The sequence below is a fragment of the Somniosus microcephalus genome, chromosome 11 (assembly GCF_052327205.1).
Source record: "Somniosus microcephalus isolate GS21.2 chromosome 11, FLI_Smic_1.0, whole genome shotgun sequence".
NCBI lineage: Eukaryota > Metazoa > Chordata > Chondrichthyes > Squaliformes > Somniosidae > Somniosus > Somniosus microcephalus.
The window spans coordinates 71,727,610-71,746,434 of record NC_140997.1 but is presented as its reverse complement, the minus strand read 5'-3'; the positions used below and the strand labels follow the sequence as shown (position 1 = coordinate 71,746,434).

General features: G+C 45.0%; 1 protein-coding gene across 1 annotated transcript in view; it reads left to right on the top strand.

Annotated features, from left to right (window-relative positions):
• Nucleotides 1-18,825, top strand: part of clcn7 (Cl-/H+ antiporter 7) — a 113,291-nt gene that overhangs the window by 33,798 nt on the left and 60,668 nt on the right. Inside the window, exons 8-9 of the mRNA XM_086000851.1 lie at nt 10,896-10,958; nt 14,173-14,256. Of these exons, the coding sequence (XP_085856977.1) occupies nt 10,896-10,958; nt 14,173-14,256 (147 nt within the window). The remainder of the gene's footprint in view (nt 1-10,895; nt 10,959-14,172; nt 14,257-18,825) is intronic.

The window sequence follows — 18,825 nt, the reverse complement described above, 5'->3', positions numbered from 1 at the left end:
GGGTCGCAGCTAAGGCAAAGTCTGACGCATCGCTTTCGACTTGAAAGGGAATGCATTCGTCCACTGCACACACTGCAGCCCTTTCAATGTCCTGTTTAATACTGGTGAAAGCCTCCCGAGCTTCAGCTGATAGTGGGAAGGATGTCGATTTAATGAGGGGTCAGGCCTTATCAGAGTAATTGGGCATAATACGAAAAAAATCCCAGGCACCTTTTTTAAAGCTTTGGGATTGTGTGGCAGGGGCAGTTCCTTTAGGGGGCGTAATCGGTCAGGGTCCGGTCCGATTACCCCATCTTCCACCACACAGCCGAGGATACAGAGACGGGTTGTGTTGAAGACACATTTGTCTTCGTTGTAGGTTAGATTCAGCTTTAGGGCAGTTTTTAAAAATCTCGCAAGATTTAGATCGTGGTCTTGCTGGTTGTGCCCGCAGATAGTGACATTGTCCAGATAGGGGTAGGTAGCTTGTAGTTTATTCTCGTCAACCATGCGGTCCATCTCGCGTTGGAAGACTGAGACCCCATTTGTTACCCCGAAGGGCACTCTGAGAAAATGGTAGAGGCGTCCGTTCGCCTCAAAGGCGGTGTATGGGCGGTCCTCCGTTCTAATGGGGAGCTGGTGATACGCGGATTTGAGGTCGATAGTCGAGAAGACTCGGTATTGCGCAATCTGGTTGACCATTTCTGATATGCGGGGTAAAAGGTAGGCGTCCAGCTGGGTATAAATATTAACAGTCTGGCTGTAGTCAATTACCATCCGTTTCTTTTCGCTATTTTTAACTATGACTACTTGGGCACGCCACGGACTGGTACTGCATTCAGTAATGCCTTCCCGCAGGAGTCTGTCCACTTCCACCTTGATAAAGTGTCTGTCTTCCAGACTGTACCGTCTACTTTTGGTCGCTATGGGCCTACAGTTCGGAGCGAGATTAGCGAATAAAGAGGGCGGGCTGATTTTTAAGGTTGATAGGCCACAGACTGTGAGTGGCGGCTGGGACCCGCCATATGCTAGCGTGACACTTTCGTCGTGGCACTGGAAGTCCAGGCCCAAGATTACATTAACACAGAATTCTGGCATCACGAGGAGTTTAAAATCCTTGTAGTCCGTGCCTTTTACAGTCAGTGTTACCACACAGTAGCCCAAAATGTCCGAAGCGTGGGGCTTAGCAGCCATAGCAATTCTGCTCCGTGTAGGGGTTACCGTTAATGAGTGCTGCCGTGCCAGGCTAGGGTGGATAAAACTCTCAGTACTCCCACAGTCAATTAAACATTTCGTTAAATTCCCGTTTACCTGTATGTCCATCATAGATTTTGTCAACGGGTGTGGCCTGGATTGATCCACCGTGATCGAAGCCACTGTTGGGCCCTGGGCGGCCGTTGAGTCGGGAAAAGATGGCGGATCCCAAGATGGCGGCCCGCACGGCACGCACGAGGCGGTGACGGAGTTGGAAATCGGATTCCCCCTGCAGACTTTGCTAAAATGCCCCTTTTTCTTACATTTGAAGCCTGTAGCGTCCTTCGCTGGGCATCGTTGTCTGGGGTGCTTTGCCTGGCCGCAGAAGTAGCATTTCGGGCCTCGAGACATTGCCGCTGTAGTAGGACTCCTGGGTGAACTTCTGTGTGGGGACTCCGGCGGTGTAGAGCTGGTCAGAGACCTGGATGGGGAAGATGGCTGATTCCAAGATGGCGGCGCGCACGAGGCGGTGAGGGCCGCATGGCCGGAAGAATAAGAGTCAGAGTTTTTCTGGGCCACGTCCAGCGATCGCGCAGTGGCCACTGCCTTTTTTAAGTCCAGGACCTCCTCCTCCAGCAGTCTCTGCCGGATATAATTCGATTTGAGGCCCGTGATGAAGGAATCGCGGACCAATTCGTCAGAGTATACGTTGGCCGTCACGGCCTTGCAGTTACAGTCCCGGACCAAGTCCTTTAGGCCCTGTAAGAAATCGTCCATTGATTCCTCAGGTCGCTGCCTGCGTGTAGCCAGCAGATGTCTGGCGTACACTTCGTTTACCGGCCTCTGGTATTGGGCCTTCAGGATAGTGATGGCCTCTGTGTAAGAGGTGGCGTCCCGGATGAACGAATAAATCCGATGACTAACGCGAGTAGTCAGTAGACTCAGTTTATCTACCTCGCTAGCGGATGAGGCCCCCGCGAAGAGTTCGAAGCATTTGAGCCAGTGTCCAAATTGATTTGATGCTTCAGCAGAATGTGGATCCAAGTCCAGACGCTCTGGTTTTAGGAGTCGATCCATCCTAGTATTCTTTAGTGATTAAAATTGATGTGCTTTCAATAACCACAAAACTAGAAGTTATTAACTTTAAACAAGTTGGCTTTTAATCACTAAGATCAGAGCTTACATCTCAACACACCGACTGGCACACAGGAATGAGTCATACAGATCCTGGGATCTTTAAGTAAGCGAAGTCAGGGGCGGAGCCAAGAGCCAAGACCTGGAACCTTCCAGGTCAGTCAGGAAAGAGGAAGTGAAACTATACACCGTGTGGGGGAGGGTAATATACATGAGTGCAAAACGAATACAGGCAAGACAAACAGATTTCATTACATACTTAAAGAAGGAAAAGCAAGAAAAATGGTACTGATATTGTGGGAGGGTAGAAATTCTGCATTAATATTGGGTACAGTTGATGACACGGAGCTCAGTTTTGGTTATCTTAGAGCCTCAGTCCCTGCTGCATCACTGATGCCTGTTGCCTTCCAAAAAAGATCTGCAATGTAAAGCAATCCACCAAATTTTGAATAAGCTCCCCGATAGCTGAGCGATAATGTGTACAGAGCAGCAACAACCCAGATTTAATCCCCGGTTTGTGCCAGATTAGTTGGCTGACAGTGAGGCTGTGAAAAATTGGCATAAGAATCCTTATTTAGGGAGGGGAAATCAGCCAGTGCTCCTAGTGACTCCTGCATATGTAGGGAGTTCACAGCAATCCGTGTCGGGCAGTAATGTGTTTGGACTTATTTGTGATGTTGTCCAAGTTGGGTAGCCGATCCGTATTCACTGTCAAACTTACAAGTGAATAATAGCCACTTGGGTGAGCTATTGGAGGAGGATTGTTCTTAGTGGAACCACACTCCCTTCAGATTGGGAGGGGAAAAAATCCTAAAGTAAAACTTCCTCTGCTCCATTTGTACTTTGCTACGGCTACACTTACTCATAATATATTTCATGTTGCTTCTGTCTGAGGGGAAGCAATAGGTACTGTCTAGCCTTTGGCCCTCCTTTTGCCACGATACTTCTGCAGCGATATGCTGGATCACACCCTCACCCCCGTCTTCGATGCTCCTTATCCCTAATAAAACGCTTACTCTCTTCCCACCCTGGTTGTTTTCTTTGTTCTGGCCACCATCCTCGGTCCCGTAATTACGGGTTGCATATTTGAATGTGTGCATAACTGGTTTAGCCATTCATCTTCAGATCTGGCTGGACTACATGAAGCACTGCTCTCTTCTGCCAAAACTGCTCAATTTTCCAGGAACATCCTGGCATGCAAAGATAACCCCCCAGCTTCTTTTCTCCACCACCAACCATCTCCTTAAACCCCTCTCTCCTTCTCCCTCCACCTCACCTCCAGCAAGTGTGAGGAGCTCATGGACTTCTTTGTCACTAATATTGGGAACAGCTGGTTGGCTGCTTCTGCCACATCCCTCCCTTTTCCTATCCTTGAACTTGCATTTTTCTCTAGTTTCTCTCCTGTCTTTGGGCTCATCACCACCTGCTCGCCAGACCTTCGTGCCATCAGTGCCACAGTCCATGTGGGAGTACCTTCACCACACGGACTTCAGCGGTTCAAGAAGGCGGCTCACCACCACCTTCTCGAGGGCAATTGGGGATGGGTAATAAATGCTGGCCTTGCCAGCGACGCCCACATCCCATAAATGAATTAAAAAAAATAAAAAAAAAAACTGCTGGTCACCCAACTTAATTTCCTGGCCCCCATACTAGCTAATATTGTGAATGGTTCCTTCTCCTCAGGAACTGTCCTCCTCCCTTTCAAATCTGCTGCCATCACCCCTTCCTCAAAAAAAAAAAAAAAAAACTTGACATCTCTGATCTTCCAAAATTCCCTAGATTCAGGAATGGTCCCAGGGGATTGGAAGGTAGCAAATGTAACCCCATTATTCAAGAAAGGAGGGAGAGAGAAAACTGGGAACTACAGACCAGTTGGCCTGATATCAGTCGTCGGGAAAATGCTGGAATCCATTATTAAGGAAGTGGTAACCGGGCACTTAGAAAATCATAATATAATCATAATATAGTCAACATGGTTTTATGAAAGGGAAATTGTGTTTGACAAATTTATTAGGGTTTTTTGAGGATATAACTAGCAGGGTAGATAAAGGGAAACCAGTGGATATAGTATATTTGGATTTTCAAAAGGCTTTCGACAAGGTGCCACATAAAAGGTTGTTATGCAAGATATGGGGTTGGGGGTAATGCATTAACATGGATAGAGGATTGGTTAACGGTCAAAAAACAGTGAGTAGGGATAAAGGGGTTATTTTCAGATTGGCAGGCTGTAACTAGTGGGGTGCTGCGAGGATCAGTGCTTAAGCCTCAGCTATTTACAATCTATATTAATGACTTTGATGAAGGGACTGAGTGCAATGTATCCAAGTTTGCTGACCATACAAAGCTAGGTTCAACAGTAAGCTGTGAAGAGGAAACAAAGAGCCTGCAAAGGTTAAGTGAGTGGGTAATAAGGTGGCAGATGGAAATGAGGTTATTCACTTGGTAGGAAAACAGAATATTTTTTAAATGGTGAGAAAGTATTAAATGTTGCTTTTCAGAGAGATTTAGGTGTCCTTGCACAGGAAACACAAAGTTAGCGTGCAGGTAAAGCAAGCAATTAGGAAGGCAAATGGCATGTTGGCCTTTATTGCTAGAGGGTTGGAGTGCAAGAGTAAGGAAGTCTTGCTACAATTGTACAGGGCTCTGGTGAGACCACACCTGGAGTACTGTGCACAGTTTTGGTCTCCTATTTAAGGAAGGATATACTTGCTTTAGAGGCAGTGCAACAAAGGTTCACTAGATTGATTCCTGGAGTGAGAGGGTTGTCCTATGAGGAGAGATTGAGTAGATTGGGCCTTTGGCATTTAGAAGAATAAGAGGTGATCTTATTGAAACATACAAGATCCTGAAGGGGATTGACAAGGTAGATGCTGAGAGGTTGTTTCCCTTGGCTGGAGTGTCTAGAACTAAGGGGCATAGTCTCAGGATAAGGGGTCGGCCATCTAAAACTGAGCTGAGGAGGAATTTCTTCACTCGGAGGGTTGTGAATCTTTGGAAGTCTCGGCCCCAAAGGGCTGTGGATGCTGAGTTGTTGAGTATATTTAAGGCTGAGATAGATACATTTTTGGACTCTAGGGGATTTAAGGGATATGGGGATAGGGCAGGAAAGTGGAGTTGAGGTTGAAGATCAGCCATGTTTTTATTGAATAGCGGGGCAGGCTTGAAGGGCCGTATGTCCTGCTCCCGATTCTTATGTTCTTGCAAACTATTACCCCATCTTCAACCTCCCTTTCCTCTCAAGTCTTTGAATGTATTGTGCCCTCACAGATCCATCTTTCCTGCAATTCCGTGTTTGAACCTCTCCAATCAAGTTTCTGCCACTGCCACAGCACTGAAACGGCCCTAATCAAAGTCACAAATGACATCCCGTGGTGAACTATCCTCCTTCATCCATCTCGAACTGTTTGTGGTCTTTGGCGTGGTTACGCGTATCATCCTCCTCCAACGCCTCTCCTCCGTTGTTCAGCTGAGTTAGACTGCCCTTGCCTGGTTCCATTCTTACCTATCCAGGCATAGCCAGAGAATCTCCGGCAATGGCTTCCCTTCCCACCCCTGCACTGTTACCTCTGGAATCTCCCACGGATCTGTCCTTGGCCCCTGTCTATTTCTCATCTACATGTTGCCTCTCGGCGACATCATCCAAAGACAGAGTCAGGTTCCACATGTTCGCTGACTGCACCCAACTCTACCTTACCACCACCTATCTAGATGGATCATCTTGTTGTTTTCTTAATTATTGGCAAAACACAGGTCATGATTAGCTTTCAAAATTAAACTTGTTTGCTTTTTTTGTTGACGTTTAAGAGGAAAAACTCTTCCTCAACTCAAAGGTCACTAATTAGAAAGTTGACTGTCAACATAAAATCTAACATAATATGACTCTGATGGTAATTAGGGACAGTTTACTTCAGAATTCAACCAAAGGCTTTTTTTGAAAAATAATTCTAAGACGAGGCAAGATGAAACTGTGTGTATGTCTCAATTAGCTTAATAGACTTTCTTGAACATTGAATGTCCTATCATAGCACAATGTTCAAGTACCAGAGGGAATTACAAAGATATGGACACATGTTTACAATGCAGTTTTCTGTAAAAGCTGGCTTCCAAGGGAGTTTTCAATAACATGCATGCCCAGTTGATCAAGCTGTTAAAGAAGCATACAGGATCCACAGCTTTATAACTAGAAGCACAGAGTACAAAAGCAAGGGAGTGACGGTAAACCTTTATAAATCACTGGTTAGACCTCAGCTAGAGTATTGTATCTAATTCTGGACACCACACTTCAGAAAGGATGTCCAGGCTTGGCGAGGGTGCAGAGGAGATTTACCAGAATGGTACCAGGGATGAGGGAATTCAGTTATGTGACGAGTCTAGAGAAGCTGGGATTGTTTTATTTATAGCAAAGAAGATTAAGTGGAGATTTAATAGAGGTGTTCAAAATTATGAGAGGTGTTGATGGAGAAGATGTGGAGAACCGAATAACTAGGGCAGTAGAGAGGGCTTTAAACTAATTATGAAGGGGGGTGCGGGAGGATTCAGAAAAGAGTAAATTTAAAAGCAGCGAGTGAAATGTCGAGGCTCTAGCGCAGAGTAGAGTTTTGGGTAAAAATTAGCAGTGTGGGTCACGAACGGACAGAGAGTAACAAGGGTAATAAGGCATCAGTGACTAAGGTGACATCAGGGAAAAAGAGAAATAAGTCAAAGCTAAAGGCACTGTATCTGCGCGAAGCATTCGCAACAAAATAGATTAATTAATAGCGCAGATAGAAATGAACAGGTTTGATCTAATAGCCATAACTGAGACGTGGTTGCAAAGTTGCCAAGGTTGGGAACAAAATATTTCAGGATACATAACTTTTAGAAGGGATAGACAAAATGGAAAAGGAGGAGGGGTAACCCTGATAAAGGATGGGATAAAGACAGTAGAGAGGAAGGATCTTCGCTCTGAAAATCAAGAAGTAGAATCCGTTTAGGTGGAGCTAAGAAACAGCAAGGGGCAGAAAACATTGGTGGGAGTTGTTTATAGGCCCCCAAACAGTAGTTGTAATGTAGGGCAGAGTATAAATCAGGAAATTAGAAGAGTATGCAACAAGGGTAATATAGTAATGGACTTTAATCTACATATAGACTGGGCAAACCAAATTTGCAGTAATAGTGTGGAGGACGAATTCATGGAATATATGCAAGATAGTTTTCTAGATCAGTATGTTGAGGAACCAACTAGGGAACAGGCTATTTTAGATCTAGTATTGTGCAATGAGAAAGGGTTAATTAATCTCTCGGGCAGTCCCTCGGAACCGAGGATGACTTGCTTCCACACTAAAAATGAGTTTTCAGGTGACTGATGAGTCCAACGTGGGACCTACAGTCTCTGTCACAGGTGGGGCAGACAGTGGTTGAAGGGGCGGGTGGGTGGGGTGCTTGGGTTGACTTGCGCTTGCTCCCGGTGAAGAGACTCGAGCTGTTCGGTGCCTTCCCGGATGCTTCTCCTCCACTTTGTGCGGTCTTGGGCCAGGGATTCCCAGGTGTCGGTGGGGATGTTGCACTTTTTCAAGGAGGTTTTGAGGGTGTCCTTGAAGCGTTTCCTCTGCCCACCTGGGGCTCTCTTGCCGTGTCGGAGCTCCGAGTAGAGCGCTTGTTTTGGGAGTCTTGTATCGGGCGTGCGGACGATGTGGTCCGTTCACCGGTGCTGATTGAGCGTGGTCAAAGCTTCGATGCTGTGGATGTAACCTTGTAGTAAAGAGACCTTTAGCGAAGAGTGACCATAATATGATAGAATTTTATATTGAGTTTGAAAGTGACTTCGTTAAATCCAAAACTAGGATCTTAAATCTAAACAAAGCAAACTACGTAGGTATGAGGGACGAGTTGGCTAAAGTAGATTGGGAAACTTAATTAAAAGGTTTGACAGTGGATGAGCAATGGCTAGCATTTAAAGAATTAATACATAATTTACAACAAATATCCATTCCTTTTAAGGCACAAAAACCCCACAGGAAAAGTGTTCCAACTGTGGCTAACAAGAGAAGTTAAAGATAGTATTAGATCAAAGGAAGAGGCTTATAATGCTGCCAAAAAGAGTAGTAAGCCTGAGGATTGGGAGGATTTTAGAATTCAGCAAAGGAGGACCCAGAAATTGATGAAGAAAGGGACAATGGAATATGAGAGTAAACTAGCGAGAGACATAAAAACAGACTGTAAAAGCTTCTACAGGTATGCAAAAAGGAAAAGATTAGGGAAAGTAAATATGGGTCCTTTACAGGCTGAGACAGGAGAAATTATAATGGGGAATAAGGAAATGGCAGAGAAATTAAACAAATACTTTGTGTCTGTCTTCACGGAAGAAGACACAAAAAGCTTCCCGGAAATAGTGGACAACCAAGGGTGAGGAGCTGAAAGATATTAGTATTAGAAAAAAGTAGTACTGGAGAAATTAATGGAACTGAAAGCCGATAAATCCCCTGGACCTGATGGCCTTCATCCTAGGGTTTTAAAAGAGTTGGTTATAGAGATAGTGGATGAATTGGTTGTCATTTTCCAAAATTCCATAGATTCTAGAACGGTTGCTGCGGATTGGAAGGTAGCAAATGTAACCCCACTATTTAAGAAAGGAGAGAGAGAGAAAATGGGGTACTATAGACCAGTTAGACTGACATCAGTAGCAGGGAAAATGCTAGAATCTATTATTAAGGACGTGGTAACAACAGGGCACTTAGAAAATAATAATAGGATTGGGCAGAGTCAACACGGATTTATGAAAGGGAAATCATGTTTGACGAATCTGTTCGAATTTTTTGAGGTTGTAACTAACAGAATAGATAAGGGGGAACCAGTGGATGTGGTGTATTTGGATTTTCAGAAGGCATTTGATTAAAGTGCCACACAGGTTATTAAACAAAATCAAAGCTCATGAGATTGGGGGTAATATACTAGCATGGATTGAGGATTGGTTAACGGACAGAAAACAGAGAGTAGGAATAAACAGGCCATTCTCGGGTTGGCAAGCTGTAACTGCAGTAATGGGGTACCGCAAGGATCAGTGCTTGGGCCTCGGCTATTCACAACCTATATCAGTGATTTGGATGAGGGGACCAAATGTAATATATCCAAGTTTGCTGATGATACGAAGCTGGGTGGGAATGTAAGTTGTGAGAAGGATGCAAGGAGGCTTCAAGGGGATATAGACAGGCTAAGTGAGTGGGCAAGAACATGGCAAATGGAATATAATGTGGGGAAATGTGAAGTTATCCACTTTGGTAGGAAAAATAGAAAAGCAGAGTATTTTTTAAATGGTGAGAGATTGGGAAATGTTGGTGTTCAGAGGGACCTGGGTGTCCTTGTACACGAATCACTGCAAGGTAAAAGGCAGGTACAGCAAGCAATTCGGAAAGCAAATGGTATGTTGACCTTTATTATAAGAGCAAAGATGTCTTACTGCAATTATATAGGGCCCTGGTGAGACCACACCTGGAGTATTGTGTACAGTTTTGGTCTCCTTACCTAAGGAGACTTGCCATAGAGGAAGTGCAACAAAGGGTCACCAGACTGGTTCCTGGGATGGGGGGATTGTCCTATGAGGAGAGATTGAGTAGATTAGGCCTATCTTCTCTAGAGTTTAGGAAGAATGAGAGGTGATCTCATTGAAACATACAAAACTCTTACAGGAACTCTTACAGGGCTTGACAGGGTAGATGCAGGGAGGATGTTTCCCCTGGCTGGGGAGTCGAGAACCAGGGGGGTCACAGTCTCAAAATAAGGGGAGGCCATTTAGGACTGAGATGAGGAGAAATGTCTTCACTCGGAGGGTAGTGAATCTTTGGGATTCTCTACCCCAGAGGGCTGTGGAGGCTCAGTCACTGAGTATGTTCAAGACAGAGATCGATAGATTTTTGAATATTAAGGGAATCAAGGGATATGGGGATAGTGCAGGAAAGTGGAGAAGAGGTAGAAGATCAGCCATGATATTGAATGGCGGAGCAGGCTCGAGGGGCCGAATGGCTTATTCGTACTCCTATTTCTTATGTTCTTATGTAGAAACTGTTTCCACTGGCAGGAGGGGCAGTACCCGGAGGACACAGATTTAAGATATTTGGCAAAAAAGCCAGGGGGAGATGAGATTTTTTTCCCTCAGCGAGTTGTTAACATCTGGAATGCATTGCTTGAAAGGGTGGTTGAAGCGGAATCTGTGGTAACTTTCAAAACTGAGGTGGATATATACTTAAAATGGAAAAAATTGCAGGGTTGTGAGGAAAGAGCGGGGGAGTGGGACTAATTGGATAGCTGTTTCCAAGAGCCGACACAGGCACGATGGGCCAAATGGCCTCCTTCTGTGCTCTATGATTCTACTTACCAAATTTAATGAGTAGATATTGGGCTTGTAATATTCTGAATGTTTTGGCTTCAAATTACTATATCCTTTTTAGTGCTACTTTTAATGTAGACTAATACAAAGGTATGTAATTTTTCTAACATTGATCTGTTCTGTGCTATTGCTTGATGAGATGTGCAAAGCTTAGCTTCCCCTCTCGCGCACGCCCCACCCCCAAGGTACTGTTGTTCTTTGAGTTATGATTGTGCTTATCTTGCAGACTCTGCTGGTTAAAGTGCTTGGTGTGATCTTCTCTGTCGTTGGTGGACTGGCAGTCGGGAAGGTAATGTGCAACAGAGATAACAACCTGTGCAGTCGCCACATAATTCTTGCTTATATAATCTTGCATGCAATACATCGCATCATTCTCCCATGGATTTGAAATCTAGATGGTTTTATAGAAAACAATAAATTCATCCAGTAAGTAAAGCTAATTCACAGCAATGCAAATAAGTGGTGCCAAATGGAATATTGGCCCTGAATTTCCGATTCCTCCAATTGGAAAAAAATCTACGAACTTAGCTGCAGGTTCCATAGATACTGAGGTTTGCGATCCTGGGCCTCTCCTCTTCGAAATGCGCAGAGGCACACGTATCCCGGGGCGCATGCGATCGCAAACACCCCTGGGATCACGTGGGCCAAGCGAACCAATAGAAGAAGGAAATCCCCCTTCATACTTTTGACCGGTCCATACGCACGGAACTGTCAAACGTATGAATGGGGATGACTGCAAAAATGCACCAATGCACTGAAATCAATAAATAAAAACCGTTACATATATAAAATTAATTAAAATGCCATTTAATTAAATATTTTAAACGAATTTAATTTTTTGAAAAATAAATTTAATTGTTTTTAAGGGGCTAAAAATAACCTTTATTGCACAGGTTTTTTAATGTTTAAATGATTGGGAAAAAAATATTTTAATGTTATTTTAAACTCTTATGCTGGTAAAAGCAGTTCTTACCCCTGCTTTTACCAGGCATAAGAATTTGACAGTCATTCAGCGGGCGGAAGTTGCGCAAACTCTCCACCCGCAGAGGCCCTTTTCTTGGGCATGCGGATGATCTGGCAAGAGACTTCTTGACCGATCGCCAGTGCTGGTTTCAACGCATGCGCTTCGCATGCCTGAAACAGGTACTTGCGCAGCCCCTAGGCACCCGTGGTCATTTTCTTGTGGTTTTAGTAGTGATCCAGTAATAAAAGTATTTATGGCCTCCTGTAGTAGATACAAATTGGTCAGTATTCAGTCCTAAAATTTACACTGCTGCAGTGGAGGATTAGCATGGTCAGTTGGAGCAGAGAGCATTTATTCTGTCAGGTGGTGTGTGCGGACTAGTCAGCATTTCCTGTGTACACATTTTTAACTGGATCTGTAAAATCCTGTGGTATAAATTAAGGAACTGCTTTTTGATTGAAAGTTAGGCAATGGATTTCAAGAAATTGTTTAGCAATTTTATGGAACATAGATGGGTATGAAGCACGGGAAGGTTATAACTCTGTGCTTCTCCGGTATTGTGCAGTTTTGTAATGTTTTCATCTTTAACAGCTAAGAGTAATAAATGCTAGAAGTTATTTGTTGACCTATAATTGCAGCAGAAGTTCACACTATGCTCTGTAATTATTTAACTGTGTCAAATATCTTTGATTCAGTACTTAAATTTGGCAGACAGACTGTACTGCACCATTGTGAATTGTCTGCCAGTGCAGAATGATTTGGAGAAATTTTCTGTTCAAGATTTTTCTTGAAAGACAAGTTATTCTCTGGTTGTATAAATGCTCCTGGATGCAACCTTCCAGCATTTCTGGGCTTGATGTCAGATTCCTGAAAATCCGCGATTGCTCAAGCATCAGCCTAAGTTGGTGATTTCTGACATGAGACTGGCAGGAATAGGGAAATAATTTTCTCACTTCCCCTCCCACTCACAGACTACATGTTTGGTGAATGCATACTTTACTAAATCACCAGAGAAAAATGGCATTGGAGATCTAGCTGTTATGATGGCAGTTAAGAACGTAAGAAATAGGAGCAGGATTAGGCCATTTGGCCCTTCGAGCCTGCCCTGCCATTCAATAAGATCATGGCTGATCTTCTACTTCATCTCCACTTTCCTGCACTATCCCCCATATCCCTTGATTCCCTTAATATTCAAATCACTGTCTTGAATATACTCAACGACTGAGCCTCTACAGCCCTCTGGGGTAGAGAATCCCGAAGATTCACCACCCTCTGAGTAAAGAAATTTCTCCTCATCTCAGTCGTAAATGGCCTACCCCTTTATTCTGAGACTGTGACCCCTGGTTCATAGACTGCCCAGCCAGGGGAAACATCTACCCTGTCAAGCCCTGTAAGAATTATGTATGTTTCAATGAGATCACCTCTCATTCTTCTAAACCCCAGAGAATATAAGCCCAGTCTACTCGATCTCTCCTCATAGGACAATCCCCCCATCCCTGGAAGCAGTCTGGTGAACCTTAGTTGCTCTCCCTCTATGGCAAGTATATCCTTCCTTAGGTAAGGAGACCAAAACAGTACACAATACTCCAGGTGTGGTCTCACCAGGGCCCTATATAATTGCAGTAAGATGTATTTACTCTTGTACTCAAATCCCCTTGTAATAAAGGCCAACATACCATTTGCTTTCTTAATTGCTTGCTGGACCTGCATGTTAACTTTGTGATTCGTGTACAAGGACACCAAAATATCCCAATCTCTCACCATTTAAAAAATACTCTGCTTTTCTATTTTTCCTACCAAAGTGGATAACTTCACATTTCTCCACATTATATTCCATTTGCCATCTTCTTGCCCACTCACTTAGCCTGTCTATATCCCCTTGAAGCTTCCTTGCATCCTCCTCACAACTTATATTCCCACCCAGCTTTGTATCATCAGCAAACTTGGATATATTACATTTGGTCCCCTCATCCAAATCATTGATATAGATTGTGAATAGCTGAGGCCCAAGCACTGATCCTTGCGGTACCTGACTAGTTACAGCCTGCCAACCTGAAAATGACCCACTTATTCCTACTCTGTTTTCTGTCCATTAACCAATCCTCAATCCATGCTGGTATATTACCATCAATCCTATGAGCCCTCCCAATTTTGTTTAATAACCTCTTGTGTGCGACCTTATTGAATGCTTTCTGAAAATCCAAATACACCACATCCACTGGTTGCCCTTTATCTATTCTGTTAGTTACAACCTCAAAAAATTCTAACAGATTTGTCAAACACGATTTCCCTTTCATAAATCCTTGTTGACTCTGCCCAATCTTATTATTATTTTAAGTTATGATGGTTCATAAAGAATGGTGCTGCAAACGTAGAAGGTGGATTTTTTTTATAAATGGAAATTGTGCTGCAAAACTTGAAATGGATTAAATTGGAGATGTATCAGTAATCCCAAATCGGACAGATTTAATTACTTATGCTCATCACTTTTCAAGTTTTAATACAGTTGTGTGTTAATGTTACTTACTCTGATTTCTAGGAAGGTCCTATGATTCATTCTGGTGCTGTAATTGCAGCTGGTATTTCACAGGGGAGATCCTCAACCTTAAAGAAAGATTTCAAGGTTAGTTCTGATGCTGTTCTTTACTCATTGGCATAAGCCCGAACATAAATTGGCACAGTAAGTAGTGTTATTGATCGTAATTGATTATTGACTAGAACATGGTCAATGGACCATTAAGATGACTGAATTTAAACTAATTTTAACTGAAAATTGTTCAAGTAATTGCTGCAATTGAACAAACAGGATAATCAGTGATTTCAATTGACTGGCCACACACAGGTCTGGTGTATCCAGGGCACATCATTTGACTGAATTTGAACTAATTTAAAGTAATTGAACATAATTGTAACATAAGTAAGTATAACATATTTAGAAAAGATAGAGAGGGGAAAAAGGAGAGGTGGAGTAGCTGTACTTATTAGGGATAACAATGGCAGTAGAAAAAGTGACACAGCTATCAGCAAGATAGAAATAGAATCCATGTGGATGGAGATAAAAGATAATAAAGGATCAATCACACCAATAGGTGTGTCTATAGACAACGTAAAAGTGGAAAGGAGGTGGAAGAAAAAATATGGAAACAAATTAGGGAAGAGTAAAAAACATAGAATAATCATGGGTGATTTCAACTACCCCAATATTAATTGGACAGAAGAGGGAGGAAAAGGAGGTAAGCGATTGGAGTTCCTACAATGACTCTTTTCTAACCCAATATATAAGCAGCCCAACAAGGGAGGATTCGCTATTAGATCTAATAATGGGGAATGAACCAGAGCAGATAAAAGAAGTAAAAGTAGGGGAACATCTAGCCAATAGTGACCATAATATAATACTCTCTAAGATAATTGAGAAGGACATAAGTATGATGAAGACCTTGGAGAAAAGCCAATTTTTCAGTTGCTGAGAATAGAACTTAGGAAAATAAAATGGACAATAATATTGGAAAACAATGATTTAGAACAGCAATGGGAAACATTTAAAGCTGTGTTCAACAGAGTCCAGGAAAAAAATATTCCGCTAAAAAACGAGAACAAGCTAAACACTAATGAGACACCATGAGTAAGTAAAGACAAGGGAAAAATTGAGGGTAAGGAAAGAGGTGTACACTAAGTACATGGACAGCATGATGAGGGAGAATATGAAGAGATCAGGAAGGCAAAGAAGAATTATGAAATTAAATTATCAAGGAACATAAAACAAAAAATTATAAAATATTTTACAGGCAAATTTTTTTTTTAAATGAAGGTTGGGATGGGAATAGGGCCACTAAGGGATGGACAGGATAATACCACAGGCAGCAATAAATAGAGAGATGGCAGAAATATTAAATAATTACTTTGCTTCAGTATTTACCAGGGAGACAGAACAGGTGGACATGACATTTGATGATGAGATTAGAAATGAGATTTAATTTAAAATAAAAAGGAGAAATATTAAATAAACTAATCAAACTCAGGATAAAACGCCTGGTCTGGACAGATTACGTCCGTTTATTTTAAAAGAATCTAGGGAAGAGATAGCAGAGGCATTACTACACATATTTAATAATTTGTTAGAAAAAGGTGCCAGAGGACTGGCGGATAGCTGACGTAATGCCTATATTCAAGAAGGGGGATAGAACATGTGTGGTAAACTACTGCTAACTCTGTACATGTCTGTGTGGTAAACCACTGTTAACTCTGTACAGGTCCGGGCATGTCTCCGCCCCTGGCTCCACCCCTAAGCCCGGGTATAAAGGTGACTCAACACCCTTCCCCCGGGAGCTCTTAGGATGCATCCACTAGCAGAGGCATGCTCCAGTTCTTAGTCAATAAAAGCCTACTTCGTATAAGTTCAACTCGTAGTCTTTGGTGTTGTTGATAGCGCATCAATTTTATTGACTAAATTTTCGACATGGAGCAAATCTTGAAGCCGGAACGTTTAGACCTGGATCCTCAAGCAGCAGATGCAGCCAATAACTTTGAACACTGGCTGAGCTGTTTCGAAGCCTTCCTGGAGGCCTCCAGCACTACCGTCACTACAGATGACGCGAAACGGCTTGTCTTGAACTCACGGGTGAGCCACCGAGTCTACTCGATCATCCGAGACGCCACAACTTACGCGGCCGCCATCGCGACGCTAAAGGAACAATACGTGAGGCCTGTTAACGAGGTCTACGCCAGACACCACCTGGCTACCCGAAAACAGCGCCCCGGGGAATCGGGCGCCGAATATTTACTGGCACTGAGAGTCCTCGGCCGGGCCTGTAATTGCAAAGCGGTGACGGCCAAGGAATGCACGGAAGACCTGATCCGAGACACCTACGTAGCCGGCATCAGGTCCAACTATACTCGGCAGAGGCTGCTGGAACAGAGGGGGCTCGACCTGCAGAAGACGGTGGCCCTCGCTAACTCGTTAGACGTGGCCCTCCAGAACATGGACACCTACCCCCCTGACCGGATGGCCACGTGGATGTCATGGGAGCAGCCATCTTGGGACCCGGTAAGGCCACAAGCCGCCAGCAGCCCAACTACAGCTGCAATGACCAGAGGCCAGAAATGCTACTTCTGCGGCCAGGCCAAGCACCCCAGACAGCAATGCCCAGCAAAGGACGCGACCTGCTCCAAATGCGGCAAAAAAGGCCACTACGCGAGAGTGTGCAGGGCGAAATCGACCCCCAATTCCAGCAGCGCTGCGTGTGAACCATGCAGGCCGCCATTTTGGACCCCACCAACCACGTGTGAGCCGTGCGGGCCGCCATTTTGGGCACCACCAGCCGCGGGGGAGCCGCCATCTTGGACCAGGCCCCCGGCGCGGGCGAATACTACAGCGACCCACCGACCTCGACGATGGCCTCCATCACCCTGGACCAATCTAGGCCCCATCAACTAGCCAGGTCCATGATGAACGTAAAGGTAAATGGCCATGCCACAAATTGCCTTTTCGACTGCGGAAGCACGGAGAGCTCCATCCACCCCGACACGGCGCGACGCTACTCCCTATCGGTTATGCCCACACGCCACCAGGTCTTTATGGCCTCAAAGTCCCATACGGCGGACGTCGGCGGCTACTGTGTAGCGACTCTGACAGTGAACGGCGTGGAGTACAGAGATTTTAAATTCCTCGTCCTGCCACAGCTCTGCGCTCCCGTACTGCTAGGATTAGACTTCCAGTGCCATCTGGAGAGCGTCACGATGGCATATGGCGGGCCCCTGCCCCCACTTAGTCTGCAGCTGGCAGAATTTAAACACGGCGCCGTGCAAAGTATGCAGCCTGTCCACCCTGAAGGTCAAACCCCCCCCCGTTCGCTAATCTCGCCAAAGCCTGCAAGCCAACTGCTACTAAAAGCAGGCGGTAAAGTGCCGGGGATAGGAGCTTTATTAAATCGGAAGTAGAAAGACTCCTGAGGGAAGGGATTATTGAGGGCAGCACCAGCCCATGGCGAGCCCAAGTGGTGGTAATGAAGACCGGCGAAAAACAGCGCCTGGTTATTGATTACAGCCAGACGATCAATCGATACACTCAATTAGACGCATACCCACTTCCCCGCATATCTGACATGGTCAACCAGATAGCACAATACCGGGTATTCTCGACGATTGATCTGAAGTCGGCATACCACCAGCTCCCCATCAGGCCTGAGGACCGCCAGTACACGGCCTTCGAGGCTGATGGTCGCCTCTACCACTTCCTCCGAGTCCCCTTCGGCGTCACCAACGGGGTCTCGGTCTTCCAAAGGGAGATGGACCGGATGGTTGACCAAAACGCGCTGCAGGCCACCTTCCCCTACCTAGACAACATCACCATCTGCGGCCATGACCACGACGCCAACCTAGAAAAATTCCTCCGTACGGCCCAACGGCTGAATCTGACATACAACAGAGAAAAATGTATGTTCCGCACCACGCGCCTCGCTATTCTTGGCTGCGTGGTGGAAAACGGAGTCATCGGCCCCGACCCCGACCGAATGCGCCCCCTCCTGGAACTACCCCTCCCCCACTGCCTAAAAGCCCTGAAGAGATGCCTAGGGTTCTTCTCTTACTACGCCCAGTGGGTGCCCAACTATGCGGACAAAGCCCGGCCCCTCATCAAGTCAACCTCCTTCCCCCTGACGGCAGAGGCCCGTGCGGCCTTCACCCTCATAAAAGAGGACATTGCGAAGGCCACAATGCACGCAGTGGATGAGTCCATCCCTTTACAAGTGGAGAGCGATGCATCCGACTTCGCCCTAGCCGCAACCCTTAACCAGGCGGGGAGACCCGTGGCCTTCTTTTCACGGACCCTCCAGGGCCCCGAAATTCGACACTCCTCAGTCGAGAAGGAGGCCCAGGCGATAGTGGAGGCTGTACGGCACTGGAGGCATTACCTGGCCGGTAAACGTTTCACCCTGCTCACTGACCAACGATCAGTAGCATTTATGTTTAACAACAGACAAAGGGGGAAAATCAAAAATGATAAGATATTGCGGTGGAGGATCGAGTTATCCACCTACAACTACGATATCTTATACCGGCCCGGGAAACTTAATGAGCCCCCAGACGCCCTATCCCGTGGGACATGTGCCAACGCACAAGTCGATAGGCTACGGACCCTCCACAATGATCTCTGCCACCCGGGGGTCACCAGGTTCTTCCATTTTATTAAAGCTCG